The sequence below is a fragment of the Neofelis nebulosa genome, chromosome 2 (genome assembly GCF_028018385.1).
Source record: "Neofelis nebulosa isolate mNeoNeb1 chromosome 2, mNeoNeb1.pri, whole genome shotgun sequence".
Classification (NCBI taxonomy): domain Eukaryota; kingdom Metazoa; phylum Chordata; class Mammalia; order Carnivora; family Felidae; genus Neofelis; species Neofelis nebulosa.
The window spans coordinates 38,167,112-38,190,487 of record NC_080783.1 but is presented as its reverse complement, the minus strand read 5'-3'; the positions used below and the strand labels follow the sequence as shown (position 1 = coordinate 38,190,487).

The 23,376-nt window shown below is 37.7% G+C and overlaps 1 protein-coding gene across 4 annotated transcripts in view; it reads right to left on the bottom strand.

Annotated features, from left to right (window-relative positions):
* The window catches only part of SF3B1 (splicing factor 3b subunit 1), a 59,376-nt gene that overhangs the window by 18,031 nt on the left and 17,969 nt on the right, over positions 1-23,376 (bottom strand). For 2 of the 4 annotated variants that reach the window (XR_009256473.1, XM_058710281.1), the window contains exons 2-7: positions 21,057-21,234; positions 8,370-8,536; positions 6,597-6,701; positions 6,104-6,218; positions 4,188-4,267; positions 2,420-2,590 (exon numbers count right to left, since the gene is read on the bottom strand). Coding sequence is in view for 3 of the 4 variants with exons in the window: in XM_058710281.1 (XP_058566264.1) it covers positions 2,420-2,590; positions 4,188-4,267; positions 6,104-6,218; positions 6,597-6,701; positions 8,370-8,536; positions 21,057-21,084 (666 nt within the window). In the remaining variant the exon portion in view is untranslated. Of the gene's footprint in view, positions 1-2,419; positions 2,591-4,187; positions 4,268-4,571; positions 6,048-6,103; positions 6,219-6,596; positions 6,702-8,369; positions 8,537-21,056; positions 21,235-23,376 lie in introns of those variants that run through there. The other 2 variants (XM_058710303.1, XM_058710289.1) reach the window with 2 other exon arrangements.

Genomic DNA, 23,376 nt, shown 5'->3' with positions numbered 1-23,376 from the left:
AATCAAGAGTTTGATACTTAACGGACTGAGCCACCCAGGCACCCTGGAAATAAATTCATTCTATTATCCATTATAATTCCCACAGTTTTGGGGTGCCTGGGTGGCTCAGTTGCTTAGGTGTCCAACTCTCGATTTCAGCTAAGATCACGACTCCAAGGTTGTGGAATCAAGTCTTAACGTCAGGCTCTGCGCTGAGCATGAAGTATGCTTAAGATTCTTTCTCTCTCCCCTTCTGCCCCTCTCCCATACTCATGCTCTCTGAAATTAAAAAAAAAAAAAAACAAAAATTAAATGCCTATTAAACATCCAAATAAAAGTGTTAGGTCCAAAGAACAGAGGACATGAATGGGATAGATTTGTAAATCTGGGAGTAGTCTCACGGAGATGGTACAGGAAGATAGGAATGAGAGGAAGGAGTGCTTTTAGATGGAAAAGAGGTCCAAGGACTGAGCACTAGAACACCCCCAAAATTAAAGGAAGCCGAGGAAGATCTCACCAACAAGACAGGAGTCAGTTAGGAGAATATTAGGAGAATCAAGAGAAACTCAAGTTCAGAATCTAAGAAAAGGGAATCAAGTGATAGCAAATGTCACTGATATGTGATAAATGATATGATATGTATAGGATATGAGGATTGAGACTTGATCTATGAATTTACCAAAAGGAGGTCAAATGACCTTGACAAGAGATGTTTTGGTGGAGTGGTACAAGCAAAAGACCAGATAAGCAGAATGCAAGTATAGACAACTCAAAGCATTTTGCAGTGAAAAGTCAGAAATGGCTAGAAGGGGATGTGAAGATCAAGGAATGGTTTCCTGTAGTTTTCTGGTTTTAAAAGGAAAACAGGTAAAATGTGTTTGCTGATAATAATCTAGAGAAAAAACTGATGTTACACAAAAGTCTCTGAGTAGTAAGAAGAGATGGGAAATAGTACATAAGCAGAAGTTGTTCAACTTGCATCAACACCTCATTACAGAAAGACAAAGTAGATGAAACCAAAAACAGGCATACTGGTAGATTTCATAGTGGGAACATGTTTAAGTTTTTCAATTATTTCTACTTTAAAAAGGAAAAATAGGAATTAATATCATCATATAAAAAGCTGTTAAGAAGGCATTAGAAGATTGAAATAACAAAGAAGTTCTCTGGGAGTGACAGAGACAGAGAATTACTGCTTAATAGAGTTTGCTCAAGGTGATGAAAAAATTTTGAAAATAGCAGTGACAGTTGTACAACATTGAGTGTAATTAATGCCACTAAATTGTACATTTAAACATAGTTAAAATGACAAATTTTACATTATTAATGTTTTATCACAAGTTTTAAACATTTTAAAACAGGGGTGCTTGGGTTGCTGAGTCTGTTGAATGTCCAACTTCGGCTCAGGTCATAATTTCACGGTTCATGAGTTCAAGCCCCACATGGGCTCACTGCTGTCAGCACAGAGCCTGCTTTGGATCCTCTGTCCCCCTCTCTCTCTGCCCCTCCCCCACTTGTGCTGTCTCTCAAAAATAATTAATTAACATTAAAAAAATTTTTGAGGGGTGCCTACGTGGCTCAATTGGTTGAATATCTGACTTCAGCTCAGGTCGTGATCTCATGGCTCGTGAGTGTGAGCCCCGTGTCAGGCTCTGTGCCGACAGCTAGAGCCTGGAGCCTGTTTCTGATTCTGTGTCTCCCTCTCTCTCTGCCCCTCCCCTATTCATGCTCGGCCTCTCTCCTTCAAAAATAAATGAACGCTCAAGAAAAGTTTATTTTTATTTTTATTCTTTAGAATAAAAACAACCCCCAAAACGGTTCTCTAGGAAAATAAACTGACCAAGGAAATGCAGTAGCACTGCCCATGTGACACCTGTGGTCAGATGCTTAAATTATCCATCTAGAAAATAAGGAAGATCACTGTATTATACTTAACCTCCACAATGTGACGTACTGAAATATCTATTTTAATATTCCAAAAGGGACATTCCTTTATTCCAGGTTATGGACTTTACTGTGTCTTCCCCCCAAAACTTACGTTGAAGCCCTAACCACCTATGTGTATTTAAAGATTGGGCCTTTAGTGAGATAATTAGGTTAAATAAGGTCATAAGGTTAGGGCCCTAACCTGATAGTACCAATGTCATTAGAACAGACACCAGAGGTCCCTTGCTCCCTCCACGTGCACACAGAGAAAAGGCCATGTGTGGACACAGCAAGAAGGCAACCATCTGCAAGCCAAAAAGAGAACGCTCACCAGACATCAACCCTGCTGGCACCCTGAGGTTGACTTTAAGCCTCCAGAACTGTGAGAAAACAAACAACTACTGTTTAAGCCACCATTCTGTTACCTTGTTAGGTCACCAAGAGTAGACTAATACAGTACATGAGAGGGATAAACTAAAAATAATAACAATCATAAAAAACAAAAATAAATTACCTCTGCTTGATCCCAACTTGATAGTTTTTTAGGAGTGGCACCAGGAGTCTGATCGGCTGTTTGATCCCAACGCCGTTTTCGTTTTGAGGGAGGCTGGGACGCTGCTGCTCCATTGACAACTTTTAATTCTCCAGCTTTAGCTTTTTCTGCTAGTTGTTGCCTAATTTCTCTCTAAAAATATTTGAATAAGCACTAAGTATCTTTAAAATATTTTCAACATATTCCCATATAATCAGCACGGTCATTTCCATTTAATGTCATTTTCTTCATTCTCTGTTCTATGCTGCTACTGGTAGTCCCATTCTTTATTTCTTTTTATTTTCTGTATTTCTAGTCTTTATACAATGCCCTTCTGCACAACAGATAAGTACAGAATTTACAACACAGAGCATCTTACTTTAAATACAGTTAAATGAAGTAAAATCTTCAATGGTGGAGAATCAAAATGCTTTAAAAAAATTTTATGTTTATTTGAAGGAGAGCGAGCAAGAGAGCAGCAGAGGGGCAGTGAGAATCTGAAGCAGGATCTGCACCATTGATGCAGAGCCTGACACAGGGCTCAAATTCATGAACTGTGAGATCATGACCTGAGGTGAAACCAAGAGTTGGATGCTTAACTGAGTTACCCAAGTGCCCCCAAAATGCTTTCATTGAAAAATAGAGTCTTATTTTTTATTTAAAACTCTGATGAATAGCAATTAACATCATGTAATAAGATAGAAAAGTGGCAAAAAGTGAAAACTTAAAAATTTTCACTACATAGAGGTGCCTGGGTGGTTCAGTTAAGCGTGTGACTCTTGATTTCGGCTCAGGTCATGATCTCGTGGTTTGTGAGTTCAAGCCCTGTGTTGGACTTTGTGTTTGTATCATGGAGCCTACTTGGGATTCTCTCTCTGCCCCTCCTCTGCTCACACTCATGCTCTCTAGCATTAAAAAAACTATAACTGGGGCGCCTGGGTGGCGCAGTCGGTTAAGCGTCCGACTTCAGCCAGGTCACGATCTCGCGGTCCGTGAGTTCGAGCCCCGCGTCAGGCTCTGGGCTGATGGCTCGGAGCCTGGAGCCTGTTTCCGATTCTGTGTCTCCCTCTCTCTCAGACCCTCCCCCGTTCATGCTCTGTCTCTCTCTGTCTCAAAAATAAATAAACGTTAAAAAAAAAAAAAAAAAAAAAAAAAAAAAAAAAACTATAACTATGTAAATTATTATATACAATGTAATCATAACAAATCCATTTAATTTATCCTATGATTTTAAAGTAAAGTTTAAACCCACTTAATCCATATAACAAATTATATAATTGTAATTAAGTTATAAAGGTTCACTATTAAAACAAATGAAGCAATCACCATAGGCCATTAGGAATCCTTCAGACTTCTCCACCCATATCCAAACGGAATCTTATGGATGAATTGAAAAGGTTTTTCAAGGAATGCTTTAACTGACTTTGCCTTTACACATCTATTTTGGACACACACCACCAATCCTCCCTACAAATATATCCACCAGGTCTGTGTATGTGTATATATACATACATGTGTACACATATATATATACAGCCAAAAGGCCAAGGGCTAGAAAAGGACATAGAAATATGAAAGTTTAATTTGGGAGGAGGCAGAATTTTGGGTAAGGTTTCCTTCTCAACTTAATTTTTATTAATACTATTAAGATATTACTCATGTAGCAAATAAAAAAGAAACACAAAAGTATCAATTTGAACTTTCTTTACATTATGTCACAACCACTAAAATAAAAATCCGGTTCACATACCTCTTCTTTGGTTAAATGCTGTTCTCGCATTACATCCATGTAAGTCCTAGCATTCATTTTAGGATCAGGGGTCTTCCCTCCTGCAGAAAAGAACAGCAACAGGACAAGAGTACAATAAATAAAAGATAATTAGGTTCAACTGATTTATCTTCCCTGCTCTAATATTATGTTATTCCATAATTTAATTTATTTTTTGATGGAAAACTTTAATAATTATACATCTTACTTTTTATTGAGTTTGCTGATCAATTTAACCTGTTTGAACACAAACATATCTACAGCAGTTTAAAACAAATATTTTAATGCATATAAAAACAAAATGACAGCACAGTTTAGAGTCTTCAGTAGTGATGGGTTCCTGGGTTGCTAATCCGGAATACGTACACTTTCGTGCCTTTGTCTCCATCAGCAGTTCTGACTTCAAGCAGCAGAATAGAAGCCTAGAAAATTATCTCTTTACCATTAGTAACACTTTGGAAAGATATTTATATTCAAAACATTACCTGTTGCAAGCTGTTAAAATCCTGACTACAAATAACTATAACTAGATAAGTTCTCCATACAATGTTCTAAAAGTTATAGTTTAGAAAATAGTTTAGACTTTTAAAAATACACCTATAATCTGATTCTGATCCCATGTTACTAAAAAGGGCTTCATTCTTTTTAAGTTTTGTTGACTCCAAAACATTTTTATTTTCTTAGAAAGTATAAATTACAACTGGAAACATATTACTTGAAATATATTACTTCTACCAGTTATGTTGCACACAGAAGAAAAGTGGTGTACAAAGAGATGTGTTAGTCTCTTGGTTGAAGTTTCAGCATTTGCTTTTCAAACTTCAAAATATCTTAAAGAAGCCCAAACAGTACATAATAAGATTCAGAGGCACACTGAGTTTTAGAAATGTGGTAATTTGCTATACAAGTAGTATAGCATCACAATTTAGGAAAAAATAATAAAATTCTAAGACATTTCCTATGCTGAAGATCATGCCCAATTGATAGTGTCATTCTTTCTGACACTAGCTCTGATAAGACTTCCTTTGGAATACTTTTTCACCATAATCTAGAGAGGATGTGTTGAACTGCACCCTTAAGAATGCAGACAGGACTGGCATATAGCAGTACTGCTGTAGGAAAGAAATTAAGGACAGTTAGTATGGGCCTGTGAATTCTGACATACATGTTTAAATCAATTACAATTATGCAAGTAAAAAAAGAATATCCCTACTAATTCATGCAGGCTGAAAGTCTAATTTGTAAACCTGCAGCAGAATCTAATTCTAAGAAACAGGCACCTAATTCTGCTTTTGAAACTCACTCACCTGAGGAAAGCTTCCATCAGGCTCACTATGCCCCTTGTGCTGACCTGCACACTAAAATTAGCAAAACAGACTCCAACTATTAAAAATACCAAAGTCGTTTTGTATATATACTTTTCTTTTAACTTTAAGTATGCTTAGAGCAAAGTAGGTGCATTTACTAAACTACATTTAGAGCAATACAGGGGGGAGCTCTAATGTGAGAAACAGTTTCTCAAAAGTAACAAGCCTAAAAGTCTAGGATTTGGAATGAAAACTTTCAATAGTTTGAAAGTATTTTGAGCAGAAAAACACATTTGTTCAAAGTATAGAAAGCGTACCCAAAACAAAAGTAAAAGAAAAACCTTTAACCCTTTGCGTTTCTATGGCATTGGCTCATTATTTTCTTGTCCTTCTACCTGGAAAGAAAACTTGCATTATAAAGATGAAGAAAATGGCATCTGTGACTTCAACCAAATCTATACAAATCTATAATAAGGGGGATTTTAAAAAAGAAAAGCAAATTCATAAGCATGCCAAAAAAAATCAAAGGGCTAAAGACAACTTAAGACAAATAAATTCCTGAAAACTTATAGAAAAGTGGGAAAGAATTACCATCTGCAAAAGGATCAAGACGCTCTGGGGATATTATCATGGTCCGCCTGTGCTTTTTGTATTCATCTTCCCGGTCAGCAATCTTTGGAGGTCGGTGCTCAGCAAATGGATCATACTGAAAAGAGGTATGTCTCATTTAATACCCACTTTATTAAATACCAAAAAGAGTATCATAAACAAAACCCAGAATGTTATATATAAAACATGTAAAAATGTTAAATAAATGCCTACTAATAAAAGAAATGTATTTTACGGATGTTAACGTGAAAAAATGACATATGGAAATGAGACAATAAACATGTCCACATCTGCATAGTTCTTCCATGAAATGATTACCTTCATAAAACAAGCTAGGTACTATTTCTAATCAAGACATTCTAATAACTTGTTTCTAAAATACGTGGGCTTCCATGGGAATTGAGACATTGTTTTCCTTATGAATAAACTCTGATTTTAATTTTAAATAGAGGAAGAAGAAAAAGAAAAGAATCACCTGTTCTGTTGATTGTGGTATATCATTAAGCAATGCCACAGGGGCATGATATCCTGGCTTCTTCTGACCAAGCAAACTTGTAGATGATGAGTAGTCATCGTCATCCTGCAATGAAATGCCCCCCGGAAAACCACAAAAATGTCAGAACTTAAAAATGAGAAAGAACATGCAAATTCAACATGGCATCGAAACACTTACTGACAGGGGCACCTGGGTGGCTCAATCAGTTGAGTGTCTGAATCTTGGTTTCGGCTTGGGTCACGGTCTCATGGTTAATGGCTTCAAGCCCTACATCTGGCTATGCACTGAAGGCGAGGAGCCTGCTCGGGATTCTCCCTCTCTCTCTGCCCCTCCCCCTCTCCTTGCGAGTGTGAGCAGTCACTTTCTCTCAATGTTAAAAAACAAAACAAAAAAACAAAACAACCCAACTTACTGATAAAGTGATGTCTAAACCTTTGTTCATAAAACTTGTAAATACTTAGGTCTTCTTTCAACTCTTAAACCTATTTTAAAGAAATTTTTTACTCTTTTAAAAATATTAAACCAGGAATGCTTTCTGTGGAAGTTAACTGAAATAAAGCAGGTATGGAATTGAAAAACCTGAGCATTTTATTTTCTCACAGAAAGCATAATGAAATTTGTTTTTCAAATTTGGAAACTGCAAACAGCTTATTTAAAACTCTCCAGTTTCCTTGATTTTTTTTTAATGATTTTACTTTTAAGTAATCGCTACACCCAACGTGGGGCTCAAACTTACCACCCCAAGATCAAGAGCTGCATGTTCTACTTGAGCCAGCTAGGAGCCCCTCGTTTTTTTCCACTCTTTTTTTTAAACATGATTTAACACAAATAAAATGTAATTAATTTTAAATGTATTTGTTTCCTTAGTAGTATGTTTAAACAGACCAAAGTGATATTCTTACTTTACTACTGTAAGAAGTGCAACAGTGCATTAACTCCCAAGATCTTAACACCTCATTTATTTTAGTCAAAAATGAAATCACAATTTCCTCAGCTTCTGGGAACATATAGCCATCACTGTGTTTTATCATGAAGGTCTAATAATGCTAACAGAAGCCTGACTAGTCTCTGGAAATTGTACCTTTGGAACTTTTATTAAATTTTTCTTAAAAGAAAAAAGTGCCAACTAAAAATGTGGCTTGAATTTCATAAAAACAAGTTTGATAATCTATAACATAAAATGTTTGCTACTGAATCACACAAAAATGACTATTTCACCAAATATGGATGTTTGGCATGGCCTGACAAAATAAGCTCTGTGGAATATATAAAAACATTTTGAAGGTCATATTTCAAAATGAGAAGTGGGTAGTCATCTTCCAGAGTAAATGAAAAAGTCCATTAGCATCATTCCATTCATATTAAGACACCAAAGGGAAAAAACACACAGCATCAAGCATAAGTCTGAAGTCAAAAGTGGCAAGGACAGATGGCTATCTACAAGAAAGTTGACTCACACTGGCTACTCTAGAGCTCAATAGGTCACAATAGGGATTTATTTTACAATGGTTAATGATTTGCAGGTCCTTTACTAGATAAACTAGTTTTAACATAAAGATTGAGAACTGATCACTTCTAGAAGTTTCTGGATCTTACAGAGGAAGGACACCTAATAGTTTTATCCTTCAAAAGAAAGATTTCCCAATGCCCCAAATCTTCCCAGATTAAATGAGAGGATTAAAATAGAGAATTCCTTTATATTTCTTGCTCTTTGTTAAAAAATACTTGACTCTTGTACACTTGGTAACTCACATCTTCAAGTTCAGTTGCAGCAATTGATGTCACATATCCAGCAAAGCGGCTGTCACTTCCACCATAAATTTCCTGGTCATAATAACCTGTAGAATCAAGGCCCACTCCTTGAGCTTCATCAAGAGCTGCCTTCTTGCCTTGAATTTCTCGAATCTGTGCTTCAATATCTGTAAGAAATTCAGATTTTCTTAATTTTCCAAACAGACCCAACACAATGCAGTTCTCTAGTAGAAATTATCAAAGTAGTCTTCTAAATACATAAACTTTAAAATAATTATAATACATAAGGAGTTAGAACTAACAGACAATACTCGTATAGAGAAGATATGCTTACCATTTCATCAACCACAAACCACTCTTACCTTAAGAATGGGTTACCAAAGTATAAGTTATTGTTGAATTCCAAACCTTTTCCCAAATGAAAAAATAATACTGTCAATGTTGTTTAGGGACTAAGAACAATATTCAAGATAATTTAAACTCAACAATACCAGAAATGCAAACACAACAGTACTTGGAGTGTGGGTCTCAAACTACATAGAATGTGCAACAAATGGTCTCTATATTTTGTCAAAATGCAGTAGGCCTGGATCAGACCCAAGTTTCTGCATTCCTAACAAGCTCCCAGGTGATGTCCTAAACATCTAGGATTACACTCTTAGGAGTAAAATAATAAAGGATAAAGTCTAAATTCTTTAGCCTAGAATTCAGAGCCCTACACAGTTTGGCTGCAACTACCATGACATTAGTTTCATGATTAAGAGTCTGAGCTCTGGAACCAAAATGTCTGCCTTCAAATAAAGGCTTTCTCTACTAATTAATGTTATTTCACCTCTGTGTCTCAGTTTCCTACAACTTGAAGTTTTTTTTAAGGATTAAATGAGATAATGAACACGAAGCACTTAAGCACTCCACCAATGAATTAACTCTTGCCACATCTCACCCTCCAGGCACTGTGTTCTATCCATTGGTCTGACATTTAGAAGATGGACATTTGATGAATGAAGTTCTCAACCGATTCCCAAACTTCCCTATTTTTAATTTTGACATTTTTCAAGACTAAAAAAAAATTAAAACATACAATGAACATCTACATAGTGTTCACCTATTTTCATCAAGTGTTTACATATATATGAGATATAGCAAATATTATATATGTACATGACTTTTCTACACCATTTAAAACCCTTACTATTTCAGCATGTATTTACAGGTCTAAGACATTCACCCATATAATCAAAATAGTATTAACAGGCTCAAGAAATCATCATACTAGTAATAACCTTTCTAGATGTTCTCTTCTTTGATCCATGATTCCATCAAGAACCTGGCAAGGCACTGAGTTGTAGTAGTCTCTTTTAAATAGACTAGCCTTCCAAACTTTTTTCTGGTCTTTCCTAATACCAGCTAACTTTAAATTCCAAACTAATGTTTTATTGTAATAATCTGAATACCTAGGTGTTTTAAGAAACAAAACTTTTTACAGCTACTGGTTTCTTTTGTGGCTTAACAAATAGATGTTTCAATTTTTGCAGGCTTATTACCTTCAACTGAATCAAAACCCTTTGACACCAGGCACTTTAAAAAAGCTCATTTACTAGTTTGCAAAGACCAAAAGAAAAAGATTCAAATGCCCAACTCCACACCCTCAGCAAAGGGAGAAAAACCACTGTTCAAGAAGGGTATGGTTTAAAGCAGAAAATATAATAACATGATCTAGTCCAAAGTACAGCTGGGCCATATAACTGTGGGACCAAGTCTCAGAAACTCAAAATAATGGAACAGGGTTTACCACTGAATTTAGCAGCTCCAGTTTGTAACCACATCCCAAAATTCTTATGGTGTATCCACAGCACTATCATCTCCACAGTTGCTGCTTTTTCCTGCATCTCTCCCCTCAAAACCATTACAGCAGCCCAGGTGGCCAGAGGCCCCCACCATGAGTAACCACAAATAGAAACATTGTCATGTGAGCTGGGTGGCTTATTTTACTATTATTTTACTAATCTACTTCTGTTTCTATTTGAAGTAGTATATATTTTTTAGAAGTCTTAAATCCACATTTGCTCCCCTCACTCACCCCTGAAACTTTTTGTCCTGGAGCACAGAAGAAACCTCAGTAGTTAAAAAGACTGGCTAAGGGGCGCCTGGGTGGCTCAGTCGGTTAAGCGGCCGACTTCGGCTCAGGTCATGATCTCGCGGTCCGTGAGTTCGAGCCCCGCGTCGGGCTCTGTGCTGACAGCTCAGAGCCTGGAGCCTGTTTCAGATTCTGTGTCTCCCTCTCTCTGACCCTCCCCCATTCATGCTCTGTCTCTCTCTGTCTCAAAAATAAATAAACGTTAAAAAAAATTAAAAAAAAAAAAAAAAAAAGACTGGCTAAAGGGTAACTAGAGATGAAGCCTTTTCTTTTTTCTTTCCAAAAATTTCCATTTCTTAAATGTTTGAGAAGAACATTAAAAAAATATATATATATTTTTTTAAACCGCTAGATGCACGGATCACCTTTAAGTAAACAAGTTCTTTTCATGGACCACAAATGCTACTGCCATCAGGATTCAGACAGGACACACAATGGTGAATCAGGCCAGCCAAATAATCTGCAATCTCCCCTCTACACCATCAGTGTAGTCTACTAACAACCTACATTAAAGTCACCTGGGGCACCTCTTACAAGGACTGACTCCCATGCCTCAGACCCATTAAGTTGGAACCACCAACTTCAGAGCCCAGGTTTCTTCATCAATATATATTTTGTGAATAAACCCAATTTTATACTTCCATTTTTCTTTAAAAGAAAAAAAGAGAGAGAGCCCACGTTTCTATATCAGTAACAAACACTCCAGGAAACTTGTACATGGCCCTCGACTTCCAGCTCCAGCCTACCTTTACTTTAAAATTTCCAATTTGGGACATGTTATACTTTTTTCTAGCTCATACAAACAAAAAAGCAATAAAGAGGTGCTGTTTCATAAAAACCACATCACAGCATACATATTGGGCAGCTTACCCTCCCCCCCTTCACACACACACATTATACATTACGGTTTTATTTTCCTTTGAAAGGATTCTTCTAGAAGTTTACAGCAGCTAGTACAGTATTTGGATAATACATTTATTCAGGAACTACTTTCATCTATTCAATCTTACCTACTGATTTTATGTACTTAAGGATAAGCAACAGAGTTTTCTAATTACAAAAATACTCAAAATATTGAATTTGTGTTTGTATAAACTCCATGTATTTTATGACTGGATTCCTATTAAATAAAATGTGGTAACAAAATCACCTAGGGGCTAGGCAGCTCTCTGTAGTTAATTAATTCTGAAGGGAGTTCATTAATAAACTTCTACTAGTTGTATATGCAAATCAGGTACTATATCTGCTTGAAATTGCGGATAAAAATTCTATATACCTTGTAAGTTTTATTTATGCATTGTAAACTGCAGCACATTTACATAAGCATCACATCCACAAAATTAAGACAACAGATTCCCCAACATTCAGCAGTTATGCAAATAAATGACAGAATCAAAACTCAGTAGTTATTTAGTAAACTATGTGCCAAAATATGAAATAGAACACACTCAATATTTATAAGCAAACAAATGTATCATTTCACTTATAAACATTTATAAAATGTATAATCAAGTTATTATGAATATGATATTTTGTTTACAAAATAAATAAAATCTATGGCACAAATATGGCAAAATATTGAGAACTGGTAAATCTGAGCAATATTCATTATTTTTCCTGTACTTTTCTGTAATGTTACACTATTTCATAATTAAAAGGTAACTTTCAATCAGAAGTCATTAAAAATTTTTCCAAAATTTTATAAACATTTTGCACCTCTGGGAAAGACAAAATCATCTCTTATTTTCAAAGTTGTCGCACACAAAATTATAGCTACTGGCATGCAGATATTCCTGTACTTTAATTGACTAAACGTAAGTAAATAGATCATTTCGGACAACAAATGCTAAGATTTGTTAGCAACAATGGGATAAAAAAAAAAAAAATGAGGCAGCATACAAAAAAGAATAACCAGAGGGCCAAAATGTTAAATAAAAGACCTGAAGCAGAGAAAGGAGGAAATGTTTATGCTAATCTCTCCCTACTTCATTTATAACCAACATGAACAAATCCTCTATTCCTAATTCCTTTCCAATTCAGACTCCCTGTAGTTGAGACATTCAGATGTGAAGATAAAGAAAAATGGATATGGTCTGCTAGTCACTGGACAAGAGACTAGGAGCTCCTCATGGGCACACATACAATTGCCAAGAGCTGGCACTCTAATCCATCTGAACCCTTAAATATTTCAGTCTTCAAGATAAGTTAATCAATATTTCTCATTATCAAGTAGTATTCCTATGTACTACAGCATTCAGGTTGCTTGCAGTCTGTAAAGATTACAAATAAGGCTGCTATAGAACATTCACATACAGGTTTTTATGTTAATATAGGATTTAATAGCACTTGGGTAAATACCTACTCTTATAGATAAATATCTAGTCTGCTAGGTCTTAAAACAGTATGTGTTTAAAAGAAACTTACAGAGGTGTCTGGGTGGTTCAGGTGGTTAAGCATCTGACTCTTGGTTTTGGCTCAGATCGTAATTTTACAGTTCATGAGCTCAAGCCTATGTCTCTGCGCTGACAGTGCAGCCTGCTTATGATTTCCCTCTCCCTCTCTCTGCCCCACCCTGGCTTGCGTGCTCGTGATCTCTCCCTCTCTCAAAAAATAAATAAAAGAAACTTACAAAGTCTTTTTAGTGGATTTACTTACACAAGTCTGAGCACAGAAGAGAACTGAACTATTCTGTATAACAGAGAAAGAATCATTTTGAGAGATGACATGGAGGAAATTAACAGAACAAGTAAAATGAAGGAAAGCTAATTCCAGTTTAATGGTGTTAAAAAAGGGGAGGTTATCAGGAGGCAGATATATCTAGTGTGGGTTCCTAAACTATCTGATTTTCCAGATTAAAGCTTCACTTCTGTTCCCCACCCAACCCTTCTCCTATTTCAGTAAAATCTATGAAGAGGTGAGAGGAGGGGGACCATATACAGTACAAATCTTCGTTACTGGTGCTGAAAACTTAAAAACAAAGCAGGAATTCCCCATCATGAGAGCATATTTGGAATCCTAAAACTGAAGTTATGGATTGTCCTTCAATCCATAGATGGCATAGTCTGATAGTGGTTTATAAAAACTAAAAAGTCTTATTAGACAAGAAAACAAAGTACTAGTTAAGCATTACACTTGTACACCACAGTCTGTAAAGAGCCTCACTAAATGAGGAGCCCTGAGGGTAAATAGTTGAGAATGAGGTTTTTCTTAAGCTGATGTTCCCATTTTAAGATACAAATATCACAGGGACTCATGCAAAACTACTTCAGGTAGAAGGTAAACCTGTTAGAAAAATTGTGAGAGTACATTCATTGCCATTAGAATTATAGTGGGAGAGGCACCTGATTTTACAAATTCTTTGTAAGATTTCCTTGCCATGGCTAGTCTAACCTAACCCTGAAGTATGATTTCAGAACTGTGTTCATTCCTAAATCCAATAATTTTCTTGGCACCTCCCTTATTTGTGGGCCTCCCGACATCTTAAACTGCAGCAGCAGTGAGGACAGTCTTAGAGGCAGTCATGGGTGTTTTCACTGCCCTCTTTCCTTTTCCCTGCAGACTATGGGAAACTACAAAGTAAGGGTGCTGCAACAAATAAATTGCAAGGAAAAAGAAACATGGAGGAGGAACATAAAGATTTAAGACTAATCCCTGTATGGGATTTATCCGGAACTTAAACAAACTGTAAAAAAAAAAGTTTTATAAGGCAATAAATAAAACAAAAATATATTTTGTTATATTAATTTTAGGTGCAAAAATGGTATTTTTTTTAAAGTCTTTACATTTTAAGGGTGCCTGGGTGGCTCAGTCAGGCGAGCATCAGACTTCTGATTTTGGCTCGGGTCATGATCTCACTGTTCATGGGATTGGGCCCCCTCCCCACAAGTCAGGCTGTATGCTGCCAGCACTCAGGCACACACGCTCATTTGCACACTCTCAAAAAAATAAATAAGCATTAAAAATAAAGTTGTTAAAAATTTTTTTTTTTTTTAGTTTATTTTGAGAATGAGACAGCCTGTGTGAGTGGGGGAGGGGCGGAGAGCGGGAGAGAGAATCTCAAGCAGGCTCCAAGCTGTCAGTGCAAAGTGAGGGGGGGGGGCGGGGCTGGGCAGTACTCAATCCCACAAACCAAACCGTGACATCCTGACCTGAACTGAAATCAAGAGTCAGGCGCTCAACCACCCAGGCGCCCCCAAAGTCCTTACATTTTAGAGAAACACACTGAAAAATGTATGGATAAAATAATATGTCTGGGATTTGCCTCAAAATAATGGGAAGGGTGGTAGAGACCAGAATACAGGTTAAACAAAAGTGGACTCATGTTTATAACTGTTGAAGCTAGGTGATGGGTGCAACATGTGGATTTGTTTCATTGTTCTATTTCTGTATATGTTTGCAGTTTTCAATAAAAAGTTTAAAAATTTTAAGCGTGTTTTTCTGAAGTTTTTCTTTTTCCTCATTTTTGGTTCTTCTTTCTTCTAGCCCCTTGAAACCAAGGCTTGTGATCCCATGAAACAGAAAAATAAAAACTCTCTCTTCATTGAAATGGAATCCTTTGCTGGATGTAAACAGATTTTTTTTTTTAGCTTTTCTATGTAATATGTTCAACCTTAAAAGTCCAACTCTTCTCCACCTTGTCATTTCTTTTCTTTTCTGGCTTTATTTATTTTGCTGATGATAATGTAAAATCTTAACAAATGTTAAGATATAAACATACATTTCAAAACTGAATTTGTTCCAATGATCTACAGAAAATAAATATCATTATTCAAGTGAAACTCCCCTCTTTTTGGAGGGGATTTCTGGATCTTAAGCAGGCTTTCAACTATCAACAAACAAATCCTTCCCTAAAAGACAGATATAAATTAACTGTGTATTAATGAATAAATTTGTGAGCCAGCTCACTTGGTATCTCAATTCATTTTTAATTTTTTTTTTTTTAACGTTTATTTATTTTTGAGACAGAAAGAGACAGAGCACGAACAGGGGAGGGGCAGAGACAGAGGGAGACACAGAATCTGAAACTGGCTCCAGGCTCTGAGCTGTCAGCACAGAGCCCGATGCGGGGCTCAAACTCACAAACCGTGAGATCATGACCTGAGCCGAAGTCGGCCGCTTAACCGACTGAACCACCCAGGTGCCCCTCAATTCATTTAAAACTGATTTCCACTTTGCATTTTCTTAAAAATCACATTACTGTTACAATAAAAAAAAAAAAAAAGTGATGTTAAAGTTGCAAACATTTTTGACATAAATACATCAAATGTTTTATCTGGGAGTTGACTTTGACTATTGTTCAAGGAGTAATGCAGAACTAGGGGTCTTTTTAAAGAGAGTCAACATCTAGCCCACTGTTTATAATCTAACCTAAGCCCTAATTATCTAGCCTACTGTTTATAATCTAAACTAAGACCTAAATATCAAACTCGGGAGGTAAACCACCACTGGTCACATCTGATACAACTGTTTAACTGCTCCCCACCAATTCTCTCTACTGGTTTCCCCTTCTATGCCTTTTTTCCATGCCCCAGATTATTGCTAAATCTGGCACATAGCACTTTCTACTGCTTGCGGTGTCTTTTTTTTTTTTTTTTTAAATAGTTATTTATTTATCAGAAGGTGGGGGGTAGGGCATAGAGATAGGGAGAAAGAGTGAATCTGTGCTGTCAGTGGAGAGCCTGACATGGGGCTTGATCTCACAAGCTGTGAGATCATGACCTAAGCAGAAATCAAGAGTTGGATGCTTAACCAACTAAGCCACACAGGTGCCCCAGATGTGTCTTTTTATTCCTCATTTTTAATTTGGATGATTTGCAATATTCTAGTCACTGTTCATTATGTTACAGACATACAGCCTTTGGATGTTACTGACACATTAGTCTGGTCCATAAATGTTACCTATTCTCCCAAAAAGCAGAAACAAGTAGAGAGCAAGGATTTATCACATGTGACACCTCTAAAAGAGATCCAGAAAACACCAAGTATATTCTGTATCACAGCTTTCAGTCTTTTCCTTAAACAAACCCCAAACAAGAAAACGCATTATAGTGACAAATTATTTTACTGAACACTAGAGACATCAATTCCTAAATGACTAATTCCTAATTAGCATTACTTATATCAATTCTTAAATGATTATACAAAAAAAAAATCTTTTTCAAAGTCTTTAAGCAATTTGTTTTCATTTTTATTTTTACTAGCAACATTCATACTGGAAGCCTACAAAACCAAAACTATTCTGAACACAGAAAAATAAAAATCTCAGTAAATGAAAAGTAAGATGACCATTCTGGACATTCTGAATACAAAAATTTAGGAGGGAAAAAACTCACCTCTGAGATGTCCCCCAAAAATCCACTTAAGGGACAGTGACAAAACAAGCCAATATGTGAGATTTTAGGATAATCTACTTTCCCCTTTCTGAGAGAACAGATTGTTTGTTTGCCAAAGTTAATATAGGAACTGCTGGATAGCAACATTATGCACATTAATTAACTGTATACCCTTGACACAACATGCAGGAAGGTCCAAAAGATTTTATTGATTTGAACAAGTCCAACTCTTTTTATAGAAAATGCAAGCCACCAGGATAAAAAACAATCAGGTTTGGGGCGCCTGGGTGGCGCAGTCGGTTAAGCGTCCGACTTCAGCCAGGTCACGATCTCGCGGTCCGTGAGTTCGAGCCCCGCGTCAGGCTCTGGGCTGATGGCTCGGAGCCTGGAGCCTGTTTCCGATTCTGTGTCTCCCTCTCTCTCTGCCCCTCCCCCCCATTCATGCTCTGTCTCTCTCTGTCCCAAAAATAAATAAAAAACGTTGAAAAAAAAAATTTAAAAAAAAAAAAACAATCAGGTTGCTTAAAAAGGATGTTAAGGGCTGACCCTAATAGAAATATTCAAAGGAATACCACAGCAAGAAAAAAAAAAAAGTTACCAGTTTGGCTCAATGATGGGAACTAATAGCTGTGTGAAAAGAACCACACAGGAAAGAACCTACTTCAGCTCGAATACAGTACCACTGAGCCCGGGTGGCTCAGTCGGTTAAGCGTCCACCGCTTGATTTCAGTTCAGGTAATGATTTTGTGGTTCATGAGTTCAAGCCCAATGCTGGCCTCTGCGCAAGCAGTACGGGAGCCTGCTTGAGAGTCTCTCTCTCTGTCCCTCCCCTGATCAAGCTATCTCTCAAAATAAACTTTATCTTTTTAAAAAAAATTTTTTTAACGTTTTATTTATTTTTGAGACAGGGAGAGACAGAGCATGAACAGGGGAGGGTCAGAGAGAGGCAGACACAGAATCTGAAACAGGCTCCAGGCTCTGAGCTGTCAGCACAGAGCCCGACGCGGGGCTCGAACTCACGGACCGCAAGATCATGACCTGTGCCGAAGTCGGCCGCTTAACTGACTGAGCCACCCAGGCGCCCCTCAAAATAAACTTTACAAAGAAAAAAGAATACAATTTTATTTAACTCACCAAATTCAAGTAAAAAAACTGATGCAGCCATTACTTTAAAAATAAATTACAGGGGCACCTGGGTGGCTCAGTCGGTTAAGAGTCCCACTTCGGTTCCGGTCATGATCTCACAGTTCATAGGTTCGAGCCCTGCGTTGGGCTCTTTGCTCAACCACTCAGAGCCTGGAGCCTACTTCAAATTCTGTGTCTCCATCTCTGCCCCTCCCCTGCTCACACTCTGCCTCTCTCAAAAATAAACATTAAAAAAATCTTTTTTAATAAACAATAAATAAATTATAACTTACAACAAAGTAAGGTTTTTACCAGCAACATTCAGGGATAAAAAGATTAGAGTATCTATTTAAAAAAGCAACATGATGATGGACAATTCTAAAACAAGTACTCTGCACGTTTTTAAAAATTACCCCACTGAGGCTCAAAGTCAAGTTCTTCTATCAACTACTTCACTAGCCTAAGAATTGTTGCTCTTACTGTCATTCCTCACACTGCAACCAATGACTTTCTTGAAGTGCAGAAATAACTTGTTACCTGGGAGAAGGAGGAGGCACTACTGTAGTCACTGGAAAGCCACGTCAAACCTAGATCAGTGTTTAAAGCCTTCTTGAATTTGATGCTTACCTGACATTTTTTCCTTTCAGCCCAGAAAATTTCTAATATGTTACTAAGTCTTCCCACCTACCTCAGCCAAACAGATGCATCCAAACCTACTCAATCAAAGGTCAGTTTAAGTAACCCCTTTCTGTGAAACTTTTAATATTTCCAGCATAACCTCTCAATAAATGTTAATATTCAGTACCCATTAGGCACTAGATACGGGGATACGAAGGTACATTTCCTATACACAACAATCAAAGTAGAAGAAAAAAATCTTAACCCAATATTCTAATATTTATAAAGTGCTACAGTAGCACCAAAATGAAAACAAAAACAAAAGCCCCACCAAGAATTCTGCTCCAGATTATCAGAGATGACTTATCAAGGGAAAAGAGATGCATAATAAAGAACTACGGTTGTCAAGGTAAATTCATAAGGGAGTAAGAAACTATGTAAATATTGTATTTCCAGTAAACATTTATCATCTTCAGTGTCATACAGTGATGGAAAATGTCTTGTACACAGTGCTCTCATGTTACCTGAACACTCCCATACTTTCTTTACAGCATCAGTTATTTCATATTCACAGCACAGTCCCAAATAAAATGACAAAAATTTGGCCAATGAATTTCAATCTTCTGCAGATCAAAGCTTTTAACTGGGTTTCAAAAAATGCAGGAAAACTGATCAGAATTTTCATTTTCCTGTCTAAAAGTATCTTATGATAAGGATACCAAAAAACAAAGCCACAAAATGCCCCAAATGAACAACCTACTCCTGAAGGAACAAGAATAGCACCATCTTTACATTTTCTAATTATTTTGCAAAAAGTATGTCTGAGTTAGTTTAAAGAAAAAGTGCCTAAAAACACTTCTGAGTTAAAACAGTGTATAAATCCTAAATACCTACCATCAATAAGAGGAATATTTAAAGTCATTGCCAATTGATTAGCATGTTTTAGAAGTTGCAGAAAGTTGGGGCGCCTGGGTGGCGCAGTCGGTTAAGCGTCCGACTTCAGCCAGGTCACGATCTCGCGGTCCGTGAGTTCGAGCCCCGCATGAGGCTCTGGGCCGATGGCTCGGAGCCTGGAGCCTGTTTCCGATTCTGTGTCTCCCTCTCTCTCTGCCCCTCCCCCGTTCATGCTCTGTCTCTCTCTGTCCCAAAAATAAATAAAAAACGTTGGAAAAAAAAATTTAAAAAAAAAAAAAAAAAAAAGAAGTTGCAGAAAGCTGGACTTCGGTTCTGGTGGGTAACAACTATTTGATGTCATTCACGCTCTGGTCCCAACCAACCTTTCCAGATCCATGGACATTTTTCCCTCCTTGAACCCTCTTTCCCTGCCACAGTCCACTACTCAAACAAACTTTCATGTCTCCCTGCCTCCTTACAAGATGTCTCTCACACTCAAATGTCCTCCCCTAATTTAAAACGCACTTTTTTACACCAGGGACACGTCACCTCCTCTATGAAACAGTCCTAAGCATAAATTAATCACTCCGTTACCCAGGATCCCAGAACATGTTGCTTGTATTTCTATTTAAGCATTCATTTGCCTCATAAAAGATGAAAACGTACACACATCTGTTTCCCTACTAGACTGTAAAACTTTTGACGGCCTTAGTCTTGGTTACTCCACTATACTGAGCCAGGCACTTGGAAACGACGAGTGAAATAACCGATTCTCTTGGAAGCCTCGTGTTTGATAAACACTTCAGATTCCACGTTAGAAACCAAGGAATGCAGTCCCAAATTCCCACGCCTCATCTTTTCTGAAGTGACCCTATTACCTGCCATTTCTGGATATTCCCTAAAGGACTCCAGCCTATTCTCAACATTTTCCTAGCTTTATATTCTCCATCTTTCATAAAATGATCAACTACCTCGAAAGCTTTGGCCATTAATATAAATGTGCCTTTCCCGCTTCCACCAATAATCCAGTCTCCAAAGAAAAAGACCAATATACCACAAATATTCCCAAATCACTTCGTACAAAAAACCCAAAGTATCTTTGACGCCTGAAGACACACAAATTAGCCAAAGTTAAGAGTAATGGTTAGGTTAAATTCGATTTGGGGGCCGCCCAAAAAGCGGCTGCCGTATTTCAGTGCTCTCCAGACTCATTTGCACAAACGGCCAATAGTTCTGAGAGGCGAGGGAGACTTTTTGCTTTCACGCCCGTTTCCCCGATCCCTTGCCCTGGACTACTCCTTAGCGATCCGTTTAAATGCGGCCTTCTGGTCAGAAAACAGAAGCAACTCTGAAGGAGCAAGACCCAAACACGGAACAAAGCGCCTGCCGGCTGTGTTTAAGTAGGACGCCATTACGTGGGGCAGTGGCCTGCGCCGCTTGTGCGAAGAAGACGACCAAGGCCCCCAAGCGCGGGCTCGGCACCCTACAAAAGAAACCACACGACGAGACAAAGCCTAGGAAAACTGACTCTTGGCTGGCTAGGCAGCAGAGAAGACACATAACTAGGGAAAGACGGCTTACCTTCGTGAGTCTTGGCGATCTTCGCCATTTTGTCCACTCGAACACACAGACGGAACTGGCGCTCCCAAGAACTTCCGCTCGCCGCCGCTGCCACGGAGAAAAATAGCTGGGGGATATTCTCTGCGCATGCGCCAAGCGGGAGCGCGCTCCGTTGGGCGACACGTGACAGAGTAGCCACCTAGATGGAACAGAGAGATGCATTGTGGGGGTGGGGGAGGAGCTAATGTTGGGCCAGAGGCGGTTTTCGTGGTGACCGAGAAAATGGTCTGGCGGCCCATAATGTCTTTAAGGGAGTAAGTTTGCCCGGGAGGAAGGTGGATTACGCGAGAACAGTGTACAGTAAGAAACACTACGGATTTCATGGCTGGGAGAAACCTCAGACCTCCAATTTATTTTCTCCAAATAGACCGGAAGGTGTCTTGGTGCAAGACAAAAGCTTTCCTTAGCATCTGTCTCTCAGCTGTTGCAGTGGTTAGCTGTAGAAACAGTCCTATAAGCAGTCACATCCTACGTGCTGAAATTCAAGATTTTCCTTCAAAAAAATAAAATTACCATCTGGGTAGGAGTTTCATTTACAACATTGTATTTCCAAGCACTGTTTACCTTACAAACAACCTAGTAAAGTAGACAAGTTGTTGCTAATCCCATTTAAGAAATAAGAGAAAAACTAGGGCGGGGATATATATAAATTGTGCAAGTCACACAGTTGCTAAATTACACAGCAAGAACTTTGCCACCCTAAAAGCCTTTTAACTTTATAGGTTCTTAGAAAACCACTGATCATCATCATTAACACTGATGAAATGCCTCTCTTAACCCTAAATGTCATTCTGAAATCAGGAACTTTTAAAAGATCAGAATATGGCTTTTTCTTTTTCTTTTTTTTGACAGCTCATAAAGGTTCTATTGTTGGTATTATATTGGTTTTTCACTCTTTGTGTAAAGGGTGATTATCTTAATTTAAATCCAAGTTAGTTAACATATAGTATAATAATAATTTCAGGAACAGAATTTAGTAATTCATCACATATAACACCCAGTGCTCATCCCAACAAGTGTCCTCCTTAATGCCCCTCATCCCTTTAGCCCATCCCCTCACCCAACACCCTGCCAGCAACCCTCAGTTTGTTCTCTGTATTTAAGAGTCTCTTACAGTTTGTTGACCTCTCTCTTTATATTATTTTTGATTCCCTTATGTTCTTCTGTTTTGTATCTTAAATTTCACATATGTGAAATGAAATGATGTATTTGTCTTTCTCTGACTTATTTCGCTTAGCATAATACACTCTAGTTCCATCCACATTGTTGCAAATGGCAAGACTTCTTTTTGATTGCCGAGTAATATTCCACTGTGTGTGTGTGTGTGTGTGTGTGTGTGTGTGTGTGTCCCATATCTTCTTTATTCATTCATCAGTCAATGGCTATTTGGACTTTTCCCATACTTTGGCTATTGTCGATAGTGCTGCTATAAACATTGGGGGGCATGTGCCCCTTCAAATCAGCACTCCTATATCCTTTGGAAAAACACCTAGTAGGGCAATTGCTGGTCAAAGGGTAGTTCTATTTTTAATTTTTTGAGGAACTTCCATACTGTTTTCCAGAGTGGCTGTACCAGTTTGCATTCCCATGAACAATGTAAGAGGGTTCCCCTTTCTCCACATCCTCACCAACATCTGTTGTTGCCTGAGTTGTTAATTTTATGGCTGTCTTTTTATTTTTTTTTTTATTTTTATTTTTTTACATTTATTCATTTTTGATAGAGACAGAGCACAAGTTGGGGAGAGGCAGAGAGAGAAGGAGACACAGAATCCGAAGCAGGCTCCAGGCTCCAAGTTGTCAGCACAGAGTCCGATGCAGGGCTCAAACCCACAAACCGTGAGATCAGATCTGAGCCAAAGTCGGACGCTTAACCGACTGAGCCACCCAGCCACCCCTATGGCTGTCTTTTTCTATGCATCATTACACTAGCATAACTTTGAAGTGTCAATGCAAGCCTTGGACTTTAGAAATGAAAAGAACATAACTTAGAAGTGAAGTTGGTACAGGAAGCAGCCTAAGAAAACAAGTAAGGATTAAGGTTAGAGCCTTCACAAAGAAAACAGTTTACCTGGCTGTGTGATAAGACTCACAACACAAATACTTAGTAGAAACTTCAGTAACAAATCAGTGAAAAAAATCAATCTGATGAGATGAAATTTTCAATTTTTAATTGTTTTAATTTAGGTTATAGTTGGGGGAAGAAGGGGATGAGAGAAAACATGTAGATTATTATACAAATTATTAATAATAAACTCTAGTTCTTGGATTGGTAGAGGGCCCA